The sequence below is a fragment of the Gopherus flavomarginatus genome, chromosome 4 (assembly GCF_025201925.1).
Source record: "Gopherus flavomarginatus isolate rGopFla2 chromosome 4, rGopFla2.mat.asm, whole genome shotgun sequence".
Classification (NCBI taxonomy): domain Eukaryota; kingdom Metazoa; phylum Chordata; order Testudines; family Testudinidae; genus Gopherus; species Gopherus flavomarginatus.
The window spans coordinates 153,285,223-153,307,101 of NC_066620.1; the positions used below are offsets into that span (position 1 = coordinate 153,285,223).

At 42.2% G+C, this 21,879-nt stretch overlaps 1 protein-coding gene across 2 annotated transcripts in view; it reads left to right on the forward strand.

Annotated features, from left to right (window-relative positions):
• Positions 1–21,879, forward strand: part of IBTK (inhibitor of Bruton tyrosine kinase) — a 109,122-nt gene that overhangs the window by 53,286 nt on the left and 33,957 nt on the right. For both annotated transcript variants that reach the window (XR_007773972.1, XM_050950088.1), the window contains exons 21-24: positions 7,333–7,445; positions 8,194–8,342; positions 10,024–10,187; positions 18,957–19,049. Coding sequence is in view for 1 of the 2 variants with exons in the window: in XM_050950088.1 (XP_050806045.1) it covers positions 7,333–7,445; positions 8,194–8,342; positions 10,024–10,187; positions 18,957–19,049 (519 nt within the window). In the remaining variant the exon portion in view is untranslated. The remainder of the gene's footprint in view (positions 1–7,332; positions 7,446–8,193; positions 8,343–10,023; positions 10,188–18,956; positions 19,050–21,879) is intronic.

Sequence of the window (21,879 nt, forward strand, 5' to 3'; positions counted from 1 at the left end):
TTGAAGCACTTGGAAGAGAGGAAGATGATCAGGAACAGTCAACATGGATTCACCAAGGACAAGTCATGCCTGATCAACCTGATTGCCTTCCATGATGAGATAACTGGCTCTGTGGATATGGGCAAAGCAGTAGATGTGATATATCTTGACTTTAGCAAAGCTTTTGATATGGTTTCCCACAGTATTCGTGCCAGCAAGTTACAATAGTATAGATTGGATGAATGGACTAAAGGTGGATAGAAAGCTGGCTAGATTGTTGGGCTCAACCGGTAGTGATCAACGGCTCGATGTCTAGTTGGTAGCCGGTATCAAGCAGAGTGTCCTAGGGGTCAGTTCTGGAGCCGGTTTTGTTCGACATCTTTATTAATAATTTGGATGATGGGATTAATTGCACCCTCAGCAAGTTTGCAGATGACACTAAAATGGGGAGAGAGGTAGATATGCTGGAGGGTCGGGATAGGGTCCAGAGTGACCCAGACAAATGGAGGATTGGGCCAAAAGAAATCTGATGAGGTTCAACAAGGACAAGTGCAGAGTCCTGCACTTAGGAAGGAAGAATCCCATGCACCGCTACAGGCTGGGGACTGACTGGCTAAACAGCAAAGGACCTGCGGATTACAGTGGAAGAGAAGCTGGCTATGAGTCAGCAGTGTGTCCTGGTTGCTAAGAAGGCCAACGGCATATTCGGCTGTATTAATAGGAGCATTACCAGCAGATCAAGGGAAGTGATTATTCCCGTATCTTTGGCACTGGTGAGGCCACACCTGGAGTTTTGGTCCCTCCACTACAGAAGGGATGTGGACAAATTGGAGAGAGTCCAGCTGAGGGCAGCAAAAATGATTAGGGGACTGGGGCACATGACTTACGAGGAGCAGTTGAGGGAACTGGGGTTATTTAGTTTGCAGAAAAGAAGAGTGAGGGGGAATTTGATAGCAGCCGTCAGCTACTTGAAGGGGAGTTCCAAAGAGGATAGAGCTTGGCTGTTCTCAGTGGTGGCAGATGATGAACAAGAAGCAATGGTCTCAAGTTGCAGTGGGGGGAGGATATTAGGCTGGATATTAGGAAACACTGTTTCATTAGGAGGGTGATGAATGGAATGGGTTACCTAAGGAGTGGTGGAATCTCCATCCTTATTGTTTTTTAAGGCCTGTCTTGACAAAGCCCTGGCTGGAATGATTTAGTTGGTGTTGGTCCTGCTTTGAACAGGGAATTGGACTAGATGACTTTCTGAGGTCTCTTCCAACCCTAATATTCAATGATTATGTCGCTTGTATGTGCTTCAGTTAACTCCTGTATTTTTGCAAGCAGCAAACAAGAATCATGAGAAGAAGTGACTTGAGGCTGACTGAACAGAATGTGTGAATAAAAAAAAAAAAAAAAAAAAACCAAAAACACTGTTCAGCAGTTGATTTGAAGTGCTTTTACAAAGGAGGTTAGCATCATTACTAAATTTTACAAAAAATGTGAAAACTGAGGAACAGAGGTGAAGTGACTTGATCAAGGTCACCTAGTAGGTTATTAATAGAGCTTGGAACAAAATTAATGTCTCCGGAAAGTCTGGTGCACTATCCACTAGGCAACACTACCTCCTATTGCACAACACTATTTACATATTTTCCAGCAGAGTATATCAGTGGAGAAGAATAGTAGTGACATTTTATGATAAGTGTAAGAACTGAGAATTCAAGAATAGTTCAATAATAATAAGCATTTCTATGGCACCTTCTGTCAGAGGGTTTCAAACCACTTACAAACAGAAATGAGTTTAAATGCCACAACTTTGAGATAAATATGCACGTTCCCCATTTTCAGTATCTGGAAACTCAGTCACGATTAAGTGATTTGTGGAGCTGATTAAAAACTATCAAAAATTTTTGATGCATTTCTGTGGGAGAATTTGTCTTGGTCAGCTATAGTTCCTTGTATGCAAAGGAAACTAGGAATAGAACAGTTCTTGGCTCTTAGTACTATTTTTTAATCACAAAACCATTTTTCCTCCTTTGTCTCTCCCGTCTTTGTACTCTTCTCTGCATATGATCTTTGACCGAAGCGTGTGTATGGATAACATCACTTGCATATCTTCCTCCAGTCTTAGGGTACGTCTACACTACGGGATTATTCCAATTTTACATAAACCAGTTTTATAAAACAGATTGTATAAAGTCAAGTGCACGCAGCCACACTAAGCACATTAATTCGGCGATGTGTGTCCATGGTCCGAGGCTAACGTCGATTTCCGGAGCGTTGCACTGTGGGTAGCTATTTCATAGCTATCCCATAGTTCCCGCAGTCTCCCCCGCCCCTCAAAATTCTGGGTTGAGAGCCCAGTGGTTGATGGGGCAAAAATAATTGTCGCGGGTGGTTCTGGGTAAATGTCGTCAGTCATTCCTTCCTCCGGGAAAGCAACGGCAGACAATCATTTCGCGCCCTTTTTCCCTGGATTGCCCTGGCAGATGCCATAGTACTGCAACCATGGAGTCCATTCAGCTTTTTTGTTTTTACAGTCACCGTATGTGTATTGGATGCCGTGGACAGAGGCGATACTCCAGCGCTACACAGCAGCATTCATTTGCTTTTGCATGATAGCAGAGATGGTTGCCAGTCGTTCTGTACTGTCTGCTGCCAGTGTAATTTGGCAATGAGATGACGGTTATCTGTCCTTGTGTGCTGTCTGCTGCTATCATGGGTGCTCCTGGCTGAGATCTGCCGGGGGCGCAAAAGCAAAACTGGGAATGACTCCCCGAGTCAATCCCTCCTTTATGGTGTCTAAAAATAGAATCAGTCCTGCCTAGAATATGGGGCAAATGTACGAGAGAAGCAGTGTATCAGAGAGTACAGCTGCTCTGTGTCAGATCCCGCAGAAATGCTGAGCTACATGCCATTCACGGGGGGTGCCCCTGCAACAACCCCACCCATTGCTTCCCTTCTCCCCCAACCTTCCTGGGCTACCGTGGCAGTGTCCCCCCCATTTGTGTCATGAAGTAATAAAGAATGCAGGAATAAGAAACTCAGTTTTTAGTAACATAAAATGAGAGGGAGGCAGCCTCCTGGTGCTATGATAGTCCAGGCAGGACATTAAGCAGTGTGGGGGAGAGGAGCCCAGCATCCCACTGCTGTGATAGTCCAGGCAGTACAGAATCTTTTCTTTTCACATGAAAGGGAGGGGGCTGATTGAAGCTCAGCCCCCAGTTGCCATGATGAAGACAGTTACCAGCCGTTCTGTACCATCTACTGGCAATGACCGGGAGTCATTCCTAATTTTACCCAGGCGTCCCCGGCCGACCTCACCTGAGGCAAGCCAGGAGCACTCACGGGCTGATGGTGACGACGGATATCAGTCATATTGTACCGTCTGTCACCAGGGAGGGGAGAGGAGCAGATACTGCTCTTCATTGCTGCAGCATCACGTCTACCAGCAGCATTCAGTAGACATAGGGTGACACTGAAAGAAGTCAAGAAACGATTTCTTTCCCTTTTCTTTCACCGGGGGGGGGGGGGGGTGTGTGTGTGTAAATTGACGAGCTATTCCCTGAACCACGCCGGACAATGTGTTTGAACCTACAGGCATTGGGAGCTCAGCCAAGAATGCAAATACTTTTCGGAGACTGCTGGGGACTGTGGGATAGCTGGAGTCCTCAGTATCCCCTCCCTCCCTCCATGAGCGTCCATTTGAGTCTCTGGCTTCCCGTTACGCTTGTCACGCAGCACTGTGTAGCCTGTAGATTTTTTTTTTTTCAAACACTTTGGCATTTCGTCTTCTGTAACGGAGCTTTGATAGAACAGATTTGCCTCTCCATACAGCAATCAGATTCAGTATCTCCCGTACGGTCCATGCTGGAGCTCTTTTTGGATTTGGGACTGCATTGCCACCCGTGCTGATCAGAGCTGCATGCTGGGCAAACAGGAAATGAAAATCAAAATTTCGCGGGGCTTTTCCTGTTTTACCTGGCCACTGCATCCTAGCAGAGATTGCTGTGGTCACAGTGGTGCACCGTGGGATACCGCCCGGAGGCCAATACCGTTGATTTGCGGCCACACTAACCCTAATCCGATATGGTAATACCGATTTTAGCGCTACTCCTCTCGTCGGGGAGGAGTACAGAAACCAATTTAAAGAGCCCTTTATATCGATATAAAGGGCCTTGCAGTGTGGACGGGTACAGCGTTAAATCGGTTTAACGCTGCTAAAATCAGTTTAAACGCGTAGTGTAGACCAGGCCTGAGATAACTTTTTCTAGATTTCCTCTTGCTGCTTGCAGTACTCCACAGAAGCACTGGTAATATTAGCATACACAATGGTATCAACTAATACTTTGAGGACTTGCATACAGTTATTCACAAAGTATCGGATGTTTGGAAGACCCACGGAATCCTGCAGTACTTCATAGAGTCCCATGAACCAAGCTGTAGGAAACAATTTTTATTTTATTTTTTTACTGGCAGCATTATGTATATATAATTTTAAAAAGCTGATCTAGAACCTTGGCAAACCTGTGTTCAAATAATTTATTAAACACCTGTTTGAATATTCTAAAGTTTTTCTCTTTGGAAAATACTTATGGAAGAAGTAAGCACCACTTATGCAAATAATGCTGCAGCATACCACATTTAGCACAGAAGAGGAACGTAACAAAACTTCCAAGTTTTGACGCATCAGAATTGGGTTATTGCTTTTAAGATTCATATTACGCAGTTAATCAGTAGTCGTGTTCCTGATTATCTTCCACTTAAGTCTTCAAAAATGGTTTAATTAGACCTTTATTCGTCCACCTAGTGGATGTTTCAGGAGAAATGAAGAAGACTAAAAATATGAATATATAAAGTTGACTTTAAAATTCTGTTTTACATGTCACTGTGTAGGAGCCTGGATAAAATAGGAAATATAGGAAAAGGAATGATTGGCTAAGATTAAAACTGTATAATGCAGTGTAACCACAAGGGTATATTACATTTGATAATTATTGCAATAGTGCAAAAAGTTTTGGCTCTTTTTGGGAGGCTTGACTTTTTGTCTTAAAGTCTCTCAAAGTACCTAAGCCTTATCAGGAGTCCAGTGTAACTGTTTTATTGTGTTCTTCACTTTATTTTATTCTTGGACCTTTACAGATAACAATTATAATAATGTACTTTAAAAGGGCAAGAAGTTCTATGAAATAGGAATATTGTAATCAGTTATGGGTCATGTAACTCTCTTAAAAAGTTACATGACCCATAAAAAATTAAAGCTTTAATTTTTGGTGCAGTAAATAAAAGGTGTTCGGATTTTTTTCCCCCCACTTTTTCCAGTTTGACTAGTGATAAGCATCCTGTCTACATGACTGTTCACAAGCTATGCTACCAGTGTAATAATGTTATTTTGGAGTCCACGTTTGTACTGTAGAGCAACACCCTACTTAGCAGTCATACTACTGTTTAACAGAGTTAAGAGTGGTCTTATTAAGACACCAAAGGTTACCATTTGGTTCAGTGAACTCATTATTGTACCATTTCAGTAGATCGCACAGATCTTGTTCAATGCTACCCTGAATATCTGCGTAGGTTGCATATGCTTACTCAGTGTGGCTCTCTGTCTCTCACTAGTGATTGGGCCACAGAGAGGTTTGAATCTACTAATGGCTTTAAGCTCACAGACTTAGATGTTTTAGCTTAGGCAATCAAGACACACAGTTTTAGATCTAGAAAGTTGAGCAGGGTAGATAAAAATCAGTGCTTGCTTAAAAAAAAATTGAATTTTTTAAAATCAGATTTTTTTAACTGTTTAAATTATGATGTTTCTTTTAAAAAAGACTCTGTTTTAAAATGAAATGTGAGTTAAATACAAAATGTTAAGTTCCAAATTTATTGTAATCTCTCAAAACATTTTACATAAAAAAATAAATATGCTAAACCAATGAGTTTCTGTCGAAAACTTTGAGTATAAAGGCTGCTTTTCTGTACAAAGAGAGAATCGGGGAAAATGTCTAACTTGTGAGGTCAAGCTTTATAATTATGGTACAGTAGGGGTCACCCTAAGTAACGTTAGGAGACAGTCTCTTGGAAATGAGACATAGGGTTGGTCTACACTACGGGGAAAAATCGATCTTAGATATGCAACTTCAGCTACGTGAATAATGTAGCTGAAGTTGAAGTATCTGAGATCGAATTACCGTCCTCACAGCACGGGATCGATGTCCGCAGCTCCCCATGTTGACTCCAACTCCATTCGGGTTGATGGAGTTCTGGAAACGATATAAGTGCGTTCGGGGATCGATATATCACGTCTAGATGAGACGTGATATATCGATCCCCGAGCAATCGATTGCTACCCGCCGATACAGTGGGTAGTGAAGACATAGCCATAGATGAGTAGAAACCTACACTCCATTCTCTTAAATACATTTGAAATTTTCCCCAGGCTGACCTGAAATAATCAGTTTAACTAACTGACTACAGTTAATCTCTGTATAGTAGATTATTTAGTTGTAAATGTGAAACATGTTTTGATGAGAGAAGTTTATGTATCCAAAACATTTATGGTGGTTTTGTTTAATAAAAATAATTTGTTTAAATTCCAGTTTCTATTAGAATGCCGCTTTACACAAATCATGAGCAAAAACTTAGTTATCTAGTAAATAAGCAACATCATTCACCATTTTCTAACCTACTAAAATGTACAGTTAATAAGAATCTGAAAATATTAAGCTATATAATTACTTAAATAAATGTATATAGTTACATTATACCATCCTACGTAGCAAAAGGATGTACCAAATCTAGTGTAAAGGCTCTATTTAGTTGTAAATAAACATGTTTTAAAGGTGTTATCAACCAATGAGAAAGGACCTTTCTTTAGAAAATAACTGAAGAACAAATGGAAACATTGACTAATATTACTTATTTAAATTGAGGCTTTCTACTGATTGATTTAAATCAGTCAACTATGGATCTGAGGTTCAATCTCCATTGCTGTGACCCACCCATGGGCATCTTTTTGACTGTAGTCAAGTGCCTTTTCTTACAATTATTCTTTCACCATCTCCATTTACTCACATCTTACATATAAGGAGTGCTAAATCCACATGCTAGTTCAAAAGTCCATATCTGGTTTAATGAACGTGTAAGTGTCAAGATTGTATGCGAAGAAATGCTAAATATTAATCTTGATACATCTACCTCACCAGTAGTTTATTTTGACTTGTCATGCTCATGCACAAACACTGGATGCACTATATATAATCATAACTGCAGCTAACAACCCAGTCTATAAATAAGCTTTCATATTATCTGAGTGATTCAAAAATATTTACTTTGTTATTTCTTAAGACACCTCAAATATAAAAATGTTTTGCACAGGGAAGCTCTTCTCAAAAAGGCAAAAACAAGGGCTAAAAAGAAGCCACGAAGACGATCGGACAGCTCTGGAGGATATAATCTTTCAGATATTATTCAGAGTCCACCCTCTGCAGGTTAGTGGCAAATAAACTTTTCTTTCAGGCATCACAAAGTCTAGCATGAACTTTAATATGAAATACTATACTTCTGCTATCTGTTCATCTTTAGAAGAATTTCTTACTTAACACACAACTTTTTTTGTAAGTATCCAGTATGGATTATAATGTTTGTTTAATGAATTATAGAATTAAGTGATACTATTTTTTCTTCTCTTTTTGAAGGGATCCTTAACTTTGGCCCCAAACTTAATTTTTAGGAAAACAAGCCTTTTATAAAACTAAGACGAAAGGACATTTTCCCATGTGTTCCCCCCCCCCCCCCCAGTAATTTAAATATTCCTCTGTAACATTGGCAGCCCAAACATTGAAACACTGCTTGAGACCCTGAAAGAAAATGACTGGAAACTGATTAGCCTACTTTTCATTGTCAAGTTGGTGAGAAATAGAAAAAGTAAATACGTTTATTCCTTTTTCAAGCAAATAGTTTGTGTGAATCAGATTAGAGAAAGGAAGAGATGGGGAAGCTATTTTATTCTGCACAGTGATGCTTGAAAGTTGATGGTTACCTGCAACTGTATAGGATTATATAATGAGCTACCCTTTTTAGTTCTATATTTATAGTTATTTATAGTTTTATAATTGTATAATGTTCAAAATATGATGCAGCCTTCCAGCTCTGTATGTTTTCTTATATAACCATTGTATAACAATCCTGCTTTTCATGATATAGTTCTATGTTATATTCTTATCCAATACATTTTAGGTTTAATAAAATTGGATAAAGTTAACTCTGTGGAGTCACTTCCAGAATTGCTGACATCTGATTCCGAAGGTAGTTATGCAGGAGTGAGTAGTCCCAGAGACTTACAGTCCCCCGACTTCACAACAGGATTTCAAACAGATAAGACTGAGGTATTTTGGTTCCTAAAAATCTACTTTATTATTATCATCATAATTATCTTACCATTCTGTGTGTATTTTTAAAAAAAATGCTGTCATATACAAATAGCTAAGGGTTAATGTCTCTTTCACCTGGAAAGGAGTAACCTGAAACACCTGACCAGAGGACCAATCAGGAAACAAGACTTTTTCAAATCTGGGTGGAGGGAAGTTTGTGTGTGAGTCCTTTGTTCTGGTCTTGTGCCTGTCTCTCTCTCAGCTATGAGAGGATTTCTGTCTCTTGCTTTCTAATCTTCTGTTTCCAAGTTGTAAGTACAAATATAGTAAGACAGTAAGGTTTATATTGTTTTCTTTTGTATTTACATGTGTGTAGTTGCTGGAGTGTTTTGAATTGTATTCTTTTTGAATAAGGCTGTTTATTCATATTTCTTTTAAGCAATTGACCCTGTATTTGTCACCTTAATACAGAGAGACCATTTTTATGTATTTTTTTTTCTTTTTACATAAAGCTTTCTTTTAAGACCTGTTGGAGTTTTTCTTTAGTGGGGAACTCCAGGGAATTGAGTCTGTGCTCACCAGGGAATTGGTGGGAAGAAGAAGTCAGGGGGAAATCTGTGTGTGTTAGATTTACTAGCCTGACTTTACATTCCCTCTGGGTGAAGAGGGAAGTACTTCTGTTTCCAGGACTGGAAATAGGAAGGGAACACCTGTAGGTGGGAAGGGAAATGGTTTATTCCCCTTTGTTGTGAGACTCAAGGAATTTGGGTCTTGGGGTCCCCGGGGAAGGTTTTTGGGGGGACCAGAGTGCCCCAAAACACTCTAATTTTTTGGGTGGTGGCAGCTTTACCAGGTCCAAGCTGGTAACTTAGCTTGGAGGTTTTCATGCTAATCCCCATATTTTGGATGCTAAGGTCCAAATCTGGGAATAGGTTATGACAAATGCAAACCTTGATTTTTTTGTGTGTGCCTTTTATAAAGACAATTTAGTCACATTCTCATCCTAAAATAGTTTTAAAGTGCTTGTTTGTTAAAATAAACAAAAATCCTCTGCGGTTTTAATAGATAGTGCTGATATTTTGTTTGTGTATAGTATCAGGAGTTTTTAAACACCATGTTTCATTATACCCTTTTTGTTGTTTGCAAATCTTAACTCTCTGATGTCTTAGTTTTATATTGTTTAAAATTCCTACCTCATTTTTATCTCAAAGTATAAAGGAACCGCTGACTTCGCAAAATAAAGCTAATTTTCTTAGCCTGATGTATTTGGTAAAAAGATTACAGGAGAGGGTAATTTTAAGAGGGTAATTAAAGAGATGATTGATTTATAAAGAGAAATGAAGTTGACAAGAATTTAGACTAATGCAATTCTGTGTGCATGTTAGTCTCAGGTATCAAAATTATTATTTTAGGCCTGTAACAAATCTCTAGGAGTAGTATTACACTAGTTTAGTTTATCTGTAATGTATTTGAACATAGTTCTGAGATCATGTTTTTTGATGGATGTTGTCAATTAAAAATAATATAAATAATGCAGATTGAGCTGAGATTAATTAAAATGCATCTGCTGCTTCTGATATTTCCAGTAGATCCTCTTCATGTATACTTTAATATTTACAACTTATGTCACTTCTAACATCACTCTTTTCTAAATAGGGAAAAAAACCTGTTTCAGTAGAGTTCTTTTGTGTTTCAGATGAAAGACAAAATGTATGTTCAGAGTATAAAAGCCCCGCATTCTAATAAAGAGATGAAATTACGTGAGGGATCATCAGCACTGAAAAAGTCGGTTCCACAGTCCATTCCCAGTATTAAAAACAATTCTGCAAGCTCTCCAAGTTGGGTTGCTACTTCTTCCAGGTACAGTAAAATGTATTGTAAGTAATTAGCTGGCAAGTACTGTTCTTTCCATTTGGTAAAAGATAGTGAACATTAGTAGTTTAATATTCTTGCTTCTTTTCAAGGTGAAAAATTAACGGTGTTTAAATTGATCATATGATACCAGCAACACTTGACATGTTGGCTAAGGATGCTGGCTTTCCTTTTGCAAATTGATATGCTTGCTTTCTCTTGAAGAACCATTAGATACATCTTAAAAGGGACACTGTCTCGAAAGGTTTTTAAATTTTAAAGTAGCTCTTCCTGTTAATTGGATCCTTTACTCCTCCATCCTTCAATTAAAAAATAGTACTGCAGTATTGTACAGTAACAGTTCATTTTGCAATAGTGTTACTGCAGCAATTAGGGTTGTCACTAGTGTATCCTTCTTTTGAGGGGGATGTTTGACAAACAGTCTTAACGTTATTGCATTTATAGGCAGTTTAAGGTCAAATTTGTTAGCTTCAGTCTCATACAGTAATCAAAATCGATTCCTAATGTAGTTCTTCTAGTATTTTATCTACAATATCATCACTGTAGGTGTGTGTCCCCCATGTGCATGAGCTTGGATTCTTTTGTTCAGCAGCATCTGTTGGGTCTCTGCCTGTGCCCCCGTCCTCCCACTTCCAAGGAGGGCATAAGGGGAAAAGAAGCCCCAGACTCCACTTGTTTCCTTACCACTCATGGCAGTGAGATGGTGTGTGCTATCTAACTGCTTCCCTGTAGCTTTCTCAGAATGGGTTTAGTAGTTAGTTTCATTCACAAATATGGGACTTTTTGTTTTGAAGTCTCACATTGGCACCGGGGTGGTGGTCTGTTGGCTTAAGTTAGGTCTTCAGGTTTTAAAATGTACCCTGCCTGTGAGGCAGCTATGCCTTTAAATGATGAACATACTAAATGCCTCTCTTGTCTAAGGGAAGGTCATAAATGTTCAATTTGTAGATATTTTTCTTGTGCAAAAAGCCTGTGATGCCTGACTGAAATTATTTTTTATGGAGAACTCCATGAGGATGTTTCTGACTGAAGTCCTGCCTTGAAAGCAGTCTGCTGCTTTTCTGAAGTCAATTTCAAATTAGTGCCCCAGCTACAAGGGATGCTACCTTAGGAGCTAAGGGTTCTTCTGGCACCAGGAGGTCTTGTGCTTCTGTGAAAGCTTATGCTCAAATAAATTTTAGTCTCTAAGGTGCCAGAAGTACTCCTGTTCTTTTTACGGATACAGACTAACACAGCTGCTACTCTGAAACCTGTAAGTATAGTGATGGATACAAGGAGCTCAATCTTAACAAAGATAAGGTTAAAGGATAACTTGATCAGTCTGTAAGTACATGGGGAAGAAATATTTTATGATGGGTTCTTCAGTTTAGCAGACAAAGGTGTAACAAGATCCAATGGCTAGAAGATGAAGCTGGAAGACAAATTCAGACTGGAAATAAGACATATGTTTATCGGTGATGGTAATTAGCTATTTGAACCATTTACCAAGAGCTGCTGTGGACTCTCAATCACTAGCAACTTCTAAATCAAGATTGAATGTTTTATCTAAAAGATAAAAGGTTAGCCCAAATGGGAATTAATTCAGGGAATGACTATGGCCTGTGTTATGCAGGGCAGATTAGAAGATGATCACAGTGGTCCCTTCTGGTCTTAGAATCTGTGAATACATGCTATACATTAACTGTGCCCTTCATCAAAGGTATAGATTTTCCTAAGATTGAAGGTGACAGGAAAAAAATAAATACCTTGCAGGTACTTCAGAGCCTGCTAGTGAACACACATTCAGGCTTGAGTGTGTGTGTGCCTGGTGCATAACTACAGAGATGAGTCACTTTTTATGAAACTGATTAATGGTGACTTCAAGATGGTAGCGTTTCTTTTAATTTCAGTGAAGAAGTGACACATCTGAATGAGGGGAAAGCCTGTCAGGGTCAGACGTAATTATATGCTTTTCCATATTTTGCAGACCTTTTTAAGGTCACTTAGAATCTAGATCACCCCTATGGCTAAGGTTGACCATGTCTCTTCTAAGAGACATGGTCAACCATCAGCTCAGGATTGAACAAAGACTGTGAATGGCTTGCCAATTACAGAACCAGTTTCTCCTCTCTTGGTTTTCACACCTCAACTGCTAGAACAGGGCCTCATCCTCCCTGATTGAACTGACCTCGTTATCTCTAGCTTGCTTGCTAGCACACATATATATACCTGCCCCTGGATATTTCCATTACATGCATCTGAGGAAGTGGGTATTCACCCACGAAAGCTCATGCTCCAAAACGTCTGTTAGTCTATAAGGTGCCACAGGATTCTTTGCTGCTTTTACAGATCCAGACTAACACGGCTACCCTCTGATACTTGACACCATGCAAGGCACTGCATTTAGCCGTATGGAATGGAAATCCATCAACCTCATGAAGAAACTTGCACAAATACAGACAGATATCATCTTCCTTTCCAAATGCAAACGGATGGACATCATACCAAATGGACTAAAGGTAAAAAATCCACTGCTATCTACATACTACACAGACCACAGTGAGAGATTATGTCATACTCTATCAAAAAAACTGAGGAACCACCTGATCAGCATCCTATACAGCAAACAGGAAAACATCAAAAAAGAGCTCTCCAACCTGGAGACTCTCATTAATAACCAAACTTCTATACAAACGGACTTCACTAGAATAAGACAGGAGATCTACATTACTCACTTCACCTCTCTTCAAAGGAAAAAGGACTGTAAGCTGTCTAAACTCCTACCTGCCACATGGGGCCACAACAGTGGTACCCCTAACCCACCCAGCAATATCGTCAATCTATCCAACTACACACTCAGCCCAGAAGAAAAGTCTGTCCTATCTCGGGGACTCTCTTTCTGCCCTGCCACCCCCACCAACATGATACAGTTCTGTGGCGATCTGGAAGCCTACTTTCGCCGTCTCCGACTCAAAGAATACTTCCAGGACAACACTGAACAGTGCACTGATACACGGGTGCCCTCCCACCAACAGCACAAGAAAAAGAACTCCACATGGACTCCTCCTGAGGGTCGAAATGACAGCCTGGACCTATACATTGAATGCTTCCGCCGGCGTGCACAGGCAGAAATCGTGGAACAACAACATCGCTTGCCTCACAACCTAAGTCGTGCAGAACGCAATGCCATCCACAGCCTCAGAAACCACCCTGACATTATCATCAAAGAGGCTGATAAAGGAGGTGCCGTTGTCATCATGAACAGGTCTGACTATCAAAAGGAGGCAGCCAGACAACTCTCCAATACCAAATTCTACAGGCCACTTCCCTCAGATCCCACTGAGGAATACACTAAGAAACTACAGCATCTACTCAGGACACTCCCTACACTAACACCGGAAGAAATCAACATACCCCTAGAGCCCCGACCAGGGTTATTCTATCTACTACCCAAGATCCACAAACCCGGAAATCCTGGACGCCCCATCATCTCGGGCATTGGCACTCTCACTGAAGGACTGTCTGGATATATGGACTCTCTACTCAGACCCTATGCCACCAGCACTCCCAGCTATCTCCGCGACACCACTGATTTCCTGAGGAAACTACAATGCATTGGTGACCTCCCAGAAAACACCATCCTAGCCACCATGGATGTAGAGGCTCTCTACACAAACATCCCACACACAGATGGAATACAAGCTGTCAGGAACACTATCCCTGATGATGCTACAGCACAACTGGCTGCTGAACTCTGTGCCTTTATACTTACACACAACTATTTCAAATTTGATGACAATATATATCTCCAGATCAGTGGCACTGCTATGGGCACCCGCATGGCCCCACAATATGCCAATATCTTCATGGCCGACCTGGAACAACGCTTCCTCAGCTCTCGTCCACTCACACCCCTTCTCTATCTACGCTACATTGATGACATCTTCATCATCTGGACCCATGGGAAGGAGACTCTGGAAAAATTCCACCATGATTTCAACAGCTTCCACCCCACCATCAACCTCAGCCTGGACCAATCTACACGGGAGGTCCACTTTCTTGACACCACGGTGCAAATAAGTGATGGTCACATTAACACCACCCTATTTCGAAAACCCACCGACCGCTATGCCTACCTTCATGCCTCCAGCTTCCATCCCGGGCACATCACACGATCCATTGTCTACAGCCAAGCACTGAGGTACAACCGCATCTGCTCTGACCCCTCAGACAGAGACCAACACCTACAAAATCTCCACCAAGCATTCTCAAAACTACAATACCCGCAAGAGGAAATAAGGAAACAGATCAACAGAGCCAGACGTGTACCCAGAAGCCTCCTACTGCAAGACAAACCCAAGAGAGAAACCAACAGGACTCCACTGGCCATCACATACAGCCCCCAGCTAAAACCCCTCCAACGCATCATCAAGGATCTACAACCCATCCTGGACAATGATCCCACACTTTCACAGGCCTTGGGTGGCAGGCCAATCCTTGCCCACAGACAACCTGCCAACCTGAAACATATTCTCACCAGTGACTGCACACCACACCATAATAACTCTAGCTCAGGAACCAATCCATGCAACAAACCTCGATGCCAACTCTGCCCACATATCTACACCAGCGACACCATCACAGGACCTAACCAGATCAGCCACACCATCACTGGTTCATTCACCTGCACATCCACCAATGTAATATACGCCATCATATGCCAGCAATGCCCCTCTGCTATGTACATCGGCCAAACTGGACAGTCTCTACGGAAAAGGATAAATGGACACAAATCAGACATTAGGAATGGCAATATACAAAAACCTGTAGGAGAGCACTTCAACCTCCCTGGCCACACTATAGCAGACCTTAAGGTGGCCATCCTGCAGCAAAAAAACTTCAGGACCAGACTTCAAAGAGAAACTGCTGAGCTTCAGTTCATCTGCAAATTTGACACCATCAGCTCAGGATTGAACAAAGACTGTGAATGGCTTGCCAATTACAGAACCAGTTTCTCCTCTCTTGGTTTTCACACCTCAACTGCTAGAACAGGGCCTCATCCTCCCTGATTGAACTGACCTCGTTATCTCTAGCTTGCTTGCTAGCACACATATATATACCTGCCCCTGGATATTTCCATTACATGCATCTGAGGAAGTGGGTATTCACCCACGAAAGCTCATGCTCCAAAACGTCTGTTAGTCTATAAGGTGCCACAGGATTCTTTGCTGCTCTTCTAAGAGAATAATGTAATACTTCTAATATAAATAAGTTATACATATTAGTGTATGATTCAAAAGGAAATTGTTTATCTGTAATTGTGTTCAAATTCACTTGGTGGTTGATTCCCAGACTGTCTAATTTCCAAATTCCTGTGGCTTTCTGAAGAATTTGTCTGAGCATTACTGGTTTGCTTGACACTGCCCAAAACATAGTGCCCCATTTCAGTGGCTCTTACTATCTAAAATACAGACACTGATAAGGCAGGAAGTACTGGGAGATCTTGAGGAAAGCATTTAGAAAAATGTTTTCCTCTCCTCTCCTTTCATAGAGTGTTGGAGTGGAGAAGAGATTTGTCTGATGTGGGTTTGCAGGCCCTGTAGTAGGACTGAGTCTCTTAGAGGGATTTGAATGAGGCAAGTGTGGGATCCTAGCACATTGGGATTGGGAATACAGTTCATGTTCATCTGACAGCATGGAAGGAAAGAAGGCACACACATTGGAGTAGAAGAAAACAGTGTCCATTTCATTGCCATTTCTTTCAGAATGAAGGGACAGAGGGAGTCCAAAAGAAATTGATCTGGCAGGCAAGGTGAATCCAGTGTAGGGATTCTAAGAGGGGAATGATGTGGTGTGATGGGAAAGGAACAAAATTCTAGTTGCAGTTTGGAGGGAAGGGGTTTGATATGGGTAACACAAGTAAAAATCTTTGTTGCTGTATTCTGATGGAATCATTTATTATACCATAAATATTTTCTATGTATAATATGATAGAAGCATTCTCACACACAACTTTTTCTATGTAATTCAGAATGAATTGGATTTAATAATTGCAATGGAGGCAATTGTTTGGAGTTTAAGGTTGGAAACTGAGTCGTCCATTCAATTTAGGCTTAATCACTTGTTGCCTCTATACAGTTTCAGACAGAATTATTGTTATTTACGATGTGTGAACATATATTTATGCCAGATAATAGACAAAATGATAGGGGGCCCAAACTACCATATTCTGAGGTACCAGGAAGTTCTTCTATACTTCCTGATGGCTGCCTCTGACTTCTAATCTAATTCTTCAGTCCTTTTTCCTTCATTTTATGTTCAAATATTCGTCCAGTTTGGTCCTTGTTCACTTGAGTCATTTTTATTTATTTATTTCTTCATTACATATTTTTTACCCTTTCCCCAATCAGCGTTAAGCATTTGTTTTAGGTAACCCATACAATACATATGTGCAAGCTTAAATATACACAACTTTTGCTGCTTATACAATTTTTGTCATTCTGTTTCTGTGTTACCCCGCCTCTGCATTTTCCCAATAAAAGGGTTACAGGTTTCTGTACTTTTACCAAAAATCTTCCAGCACAACATGTTACCTTTGGCCTGTCAGCAATAATGTAATTTTAAGCAAATCTACAGGAGAGAAGAATTGGCAAAACCACACTTATGCCAGCTAGGCCTTGGCCTAAGTATCAGCTCATTCATTATCCTAAATTATTAAGATATAACTAACAAAGCTCTTAATCTTATGTAGCTGTTCTTCATTTTTATATTTCAGGATCATAATTCAGTATGTGTATTGTCATACACACATAGAAGTGTAGGGTCGTGGGTTTAAAAATGCCATGACCTCAAAGTGTCTGTGTTTTATCTTCTTTAAACATGGATTTTCAGAGACTTTTTCACTCAAAGTCCAACCTTATGTTCGTGAATCATTACATAAAGCTTCATTAGTAATTTTCCTTATGTTGTGTTTTGAGGGGTGTCTTAATTTTAGGCCTTAATAATTATTGTTTCCCAACAACATGCTCACTAGAACTGCTTACATTAGCAATGTACATGTGGGACATTAAAATATAAATAACTTACCATGTATAAGGATTTTACATAGAGGGTTGGCCTGTCACTATCGAAATACTGAAAGCTTAATTCTTAACCATATACAAATACAAAGCAGATTTCAGATACACAATTCCCAGGCAAACATTGCTGCAGGATTGCAATGAGATGGACTCCTTCATGCCTCTGCTTGGCAGCATTGTCTAATGGAAGCATAATGCTGAAGACAGCCTACTTCCTCATTCAGTGGGATAGACAGTATCCCTGTAGTATACTTTTGTTCTTAAATTAGTTGATACATACTCTCAACTGTAGCTGCATCTCAACATAGTTTTTGTCTGGGAATTACCTTGGGTTTTAAAAACTATCAGATTCTGTACACAAACCCTAAATGAGAAACTGAAAGAGTGCTACCAAGTGATAGTACATATCTTCAAGTCACTAAAAATATCAAGCTTAAATCACTTTTTAAATTTTTTTACCTTTTAAGGACAGAGTCATTGAGACACTGAAGCAGCCTACACAAGCCATTAAGATGGATTAAGCTGCTTTGCATTGCCAGAGGAGCACAAAGCAGCAAATTAAGGGTCGCACTGACTTGCAGTTGGTTTGGAGGCTTGTATTATACTATGCTGTCTGAAGGGAGGGTAAGGAGAACTCTGTAGAGGGTCCCTCTGCTCTGATTTTAAAGGCTTCCTGCATGCTTCTGCCTCATTTCCCCTGGCAGTGATGTCAAAGCACAGTGGAACCAAGTCAGCAGTGCCATGGGGAGCCTTTCAAGCAGTAATGGCATAGGTTATCCTGTGGCTGTGGAACTTTTAAGGAGCTTTGACAATTGGGCCAAGTAATCCTACCAATGAGAACTTTTCACACAGGTGTACAATTTCTGTCATACCACTGATTCATTAGAACAACTAGCATTGTTACATACAAATCATCTGTAAAGGGATGATGGTGGCTGAATTACCCCATCACAGTGGCCCCAGGTAAGAATTACTGAGCCTGTTTGTAGCCTATATAATTGTAGCAATTAATTTAAACTATCATACCATAACTAATTTCTTCAAATGTAGCATATAACAAGGTTTCAGTTTTAACTATAAGGAAAGTTTGAAGTGTCTGCATTGTTCTGCTAAGATCATTTAGAGAAACAGATAGATACTAAATTTCTTAAAAGAGCTTGTATTAAATTAATTTTATCTCATAAATTTAAGGATTTACTTGTAAATTCTTAGAACGTTCACACTGTACTCAGTCAGAGTAAGTGCTGTAGTTTGGGAAGGGGGAGGGATAACTAATGTTTTCCATACAAAACAGGTTTAATTGTTTCTTTAAGTGCAAAGTGGAATTCTGCCTTAACTGTGGAGTCATGACCAGTGTCTCATAATACTTAAGTTGCTAGCCAACTACTGAACAAGTATCCTAGTTTTAAGTATCTTATTTACAATGGCTGTTAAAAAGTAATCACACAAGTAATTACCTTGTTTCACATTGTAATGAATCTTGGAAGTATTTTTGTGTATTCTGTATATACACATATATAAAAAAAAGTTTTGTCAGAAACATTCTATTTGAGGTTTGCCATAATTGGAGAAATAGACATATGATGGTACCCGGATGTATAATTTAAGTATGACTTAGAAGATTTCAGTGAAGTTTGGAAACTCTGGAATGTAAGTAAAAATGAATGCCTTGAAAGGTAACTTTTTATTTTTCATTCAGCCCTGCCAGCCCTCCTGCTGTGGATCTAAGAACCATCATGGAACTTGAACAAAATATGCAGAAGCGTGGAACTATGCCAAAGACAAATGCAGGGTTGGTAAAAAACCAATATCTATAAAAAAGGAGAGATGTTGAAGAATAGGCCGTTATGGATTTACTTAGTGGTTCAGATGGTTTAAGATTTAAAAGAAGAAGAAAAAATATTGTCCTTTTTGTGTTTGCACAACTTTGTTTATTCATTTTGTGTTATCATTTCTGTGCATGCATTTAAAATTTACATCTCTGTCTGCAATGGCCTGATTCATGTTGTTAGTGCAGAACCTTCTGTTGGACTCTGGAGACATAAATGGAAAGATTAATAAAATAACAGTTCTTCTTCGAGTGATTGCTCATATCCATTCCAGTTAGGTGTGTGCGCCACGCGTGCACATTCGTCAGAAAACTTTTACCCTAGCAACTCAGTGGGCCGGCAGGTCGCCCCCTAGAGTGGCGCCGTCATGGTGCTCGATATATACTCCTGCCGGCCCACCCGCTCCTCAGTTCCTTCTTACCGCCCGTGTCGGTCGTTGGAACAGTGGAGCGCGGCTTAGCTGACCTCCACTTCCCTAGCTACTCGTAGTTCTCGTATATAGTTATACAGTTATAATCCTTTTATATATATATTTGTATAGTTATATGTTTTTTCTTTGCTAACATAGTTAGTTTAGTAATAGTTAGCGGGGTTCAGGAAGTAGCCCCTTCCCTGCACCCGGTGCCGGAGCCCATGCACGGCTCACCGGCTTTTAAAATGGGCTCGGCCTGCCAGAAGCTGATGCCGAAGGGAGATCTACACGACTCCTGTTTGAAGTGCCTCAGGGAATCACACTTGACAGCTAAGTGCCCCATTTGTAAGGCTTTTAAGCCGAGAACAAAAAGGAGCGGGACTTTCACTTACCCCTCCACCTTTGGCACCGAGCGATGATCAAGCAGCTGGCAGAAGCGCCTCCTCGGCACCGGACCCCGCCGGTACTGCCAAGGCCTTTCGGCACCGGCCGTCGCTGGCACCGAAGTCGACTCGGCACCGCTCCCTTCCTCCGAGGTCGAGAGAGCCTACAATTCCTGCTGGTGCCTGACGGCTCCCCGGCACGCACCGTGGTTGAGCCCCCTGCTCCTCCTGTTTCCGTGCCACCTGCATCACAGCCAGAGAGCTCGTCTAAGTCGGATTGCCCGGCACCGACACCTGAAGAGGCACCGATGACATCGGCACCGTCGATTCCAGTCCCCCAGGGCCATTGAATCCAGTGCCTGACAGCTCCCCGGCACGCGCCGTGGTAGAGCTTACTGCTCCCGCTGCTTCTGTGCCAACTGCACCGCAGACAGAGAGCTCGTCTAAGTCGGATCGCCCGGCACCGACACCTGCTGAGGCACCGACGACGTCGGCACCGTCGATCCCGGTCCCACAAGGGCCGTCGAATCCGGTGCCTGACGGCTCCCCGGCACGCGCCGTGGTTGAGCTTACTGCTCCTGTTGCTTCCGTGCCGACTGCACCGCAGCCAGAGAGCTCGTCTAAGTCGGATCGTCCAGCACCGACACCTACCGAAGCTCTGACGACCTCGGTACCGTCGATCCCGGTCCCACAAGGGCCGTCGAATCCGGTGCCTGACAGCTCCCCAGTATGCACTGTGGTTGAGCCTGCTGTTCCCTCCACGCCGGAGACATTACCAACGGCGAGGGATCTCATTGCCATGACAGAGTCGATGCTGCCTGACCCCGGCACCGCCGGTGCGGGTAATACAGTCTCTTCATATGACCATCCTCTGCCAGCACAGCAGAGCGGCACAGTTCATGATCACGGTCCCGCAGACGCTCCAGGTCCCATCGGCACACCCGACATCACTTGCAGTCCCGGTGCTGTTTTCCTCATCGGTACTGGTCGCACTCACCGCACCGGTCGGTATCCCGTTCGCCGACCCGCTACTATCGGCACCGTTCCGACTCCCGGCACCGCGACAGGTACCGTGACTCCCGTAGCCTCTCCCCGAGCCTCGAGATCTCGGTCGACCTCCCGGCACCGTTCTGGTTGCAGGTCTGGATCTCGTTCCAGGTACCGGTATGCCTCCCGGTGCCGATCCCCGGTGCCGAGTTGAGCAAGGTCCGATAGAGTCAGAGACTCTGCCCATGCCTTTTTTTAGTACCTCCACAACCTGAGGTGTAGGAGGTCCCAGAGGCAGAGGACCCGGTATGGGGCCCTCTAAGGGGTACGACTACTCGTCTGTCCGCTCTCCTCTCTGCTCACTAGTCTTTCAGTCGGTTAAGGAGAGGTATTGGCATGGCCAGCGGGCGCCAGCCCCGAAACCAAAGGAGGCTTGGCGAATGAACCTACTTGACCGCCAGGTGTACTCTGCAGAGGCCCTGCAGCTCTGGGTAGCAAAGCAACAAGCCTTGCTTAGCTGCTGTAATTATAGCACCTGAGTGAAGGTAGTTTAGTTTATGGAGTTTCTCCCTAAAACTGCCGCCAAGAGTTCGCTGCCGTCTTGGAGGACGGGGGAAAAAGGTACCCCGAGCGTCCCTCCAGGCCTCTTTGGACGCAGCAGACTCAGCAGCCAGAACTCTGGCCTTTGGTGTCGCCATGAGCTGCATCTCATGGCTTCAGGTTTCAAACCTCCGGCCGGAGCTGCAGTAGGCCATTCAGGATTTACCCTTTGTTGGTAAAGGCCTCTTCGCGGCAAAGACAACCCCAGGCTGCGAAGCCTATGGACAATAGGGTCCTAATGCGCTCTCTCAGCATGCATATGCCAGCGACCAAACGCAGGCCTTTCTGTCCCCAGCCGCCATACTCTGTGCCTAGCCAGAGACAGGACTTTGGCAAACGGCGAGGCCAAGGTGGTCGCAGACAAACGTCAGGACCCCTAAAGAGCCAAGGTCAAGGTCCCTCGCAATTACC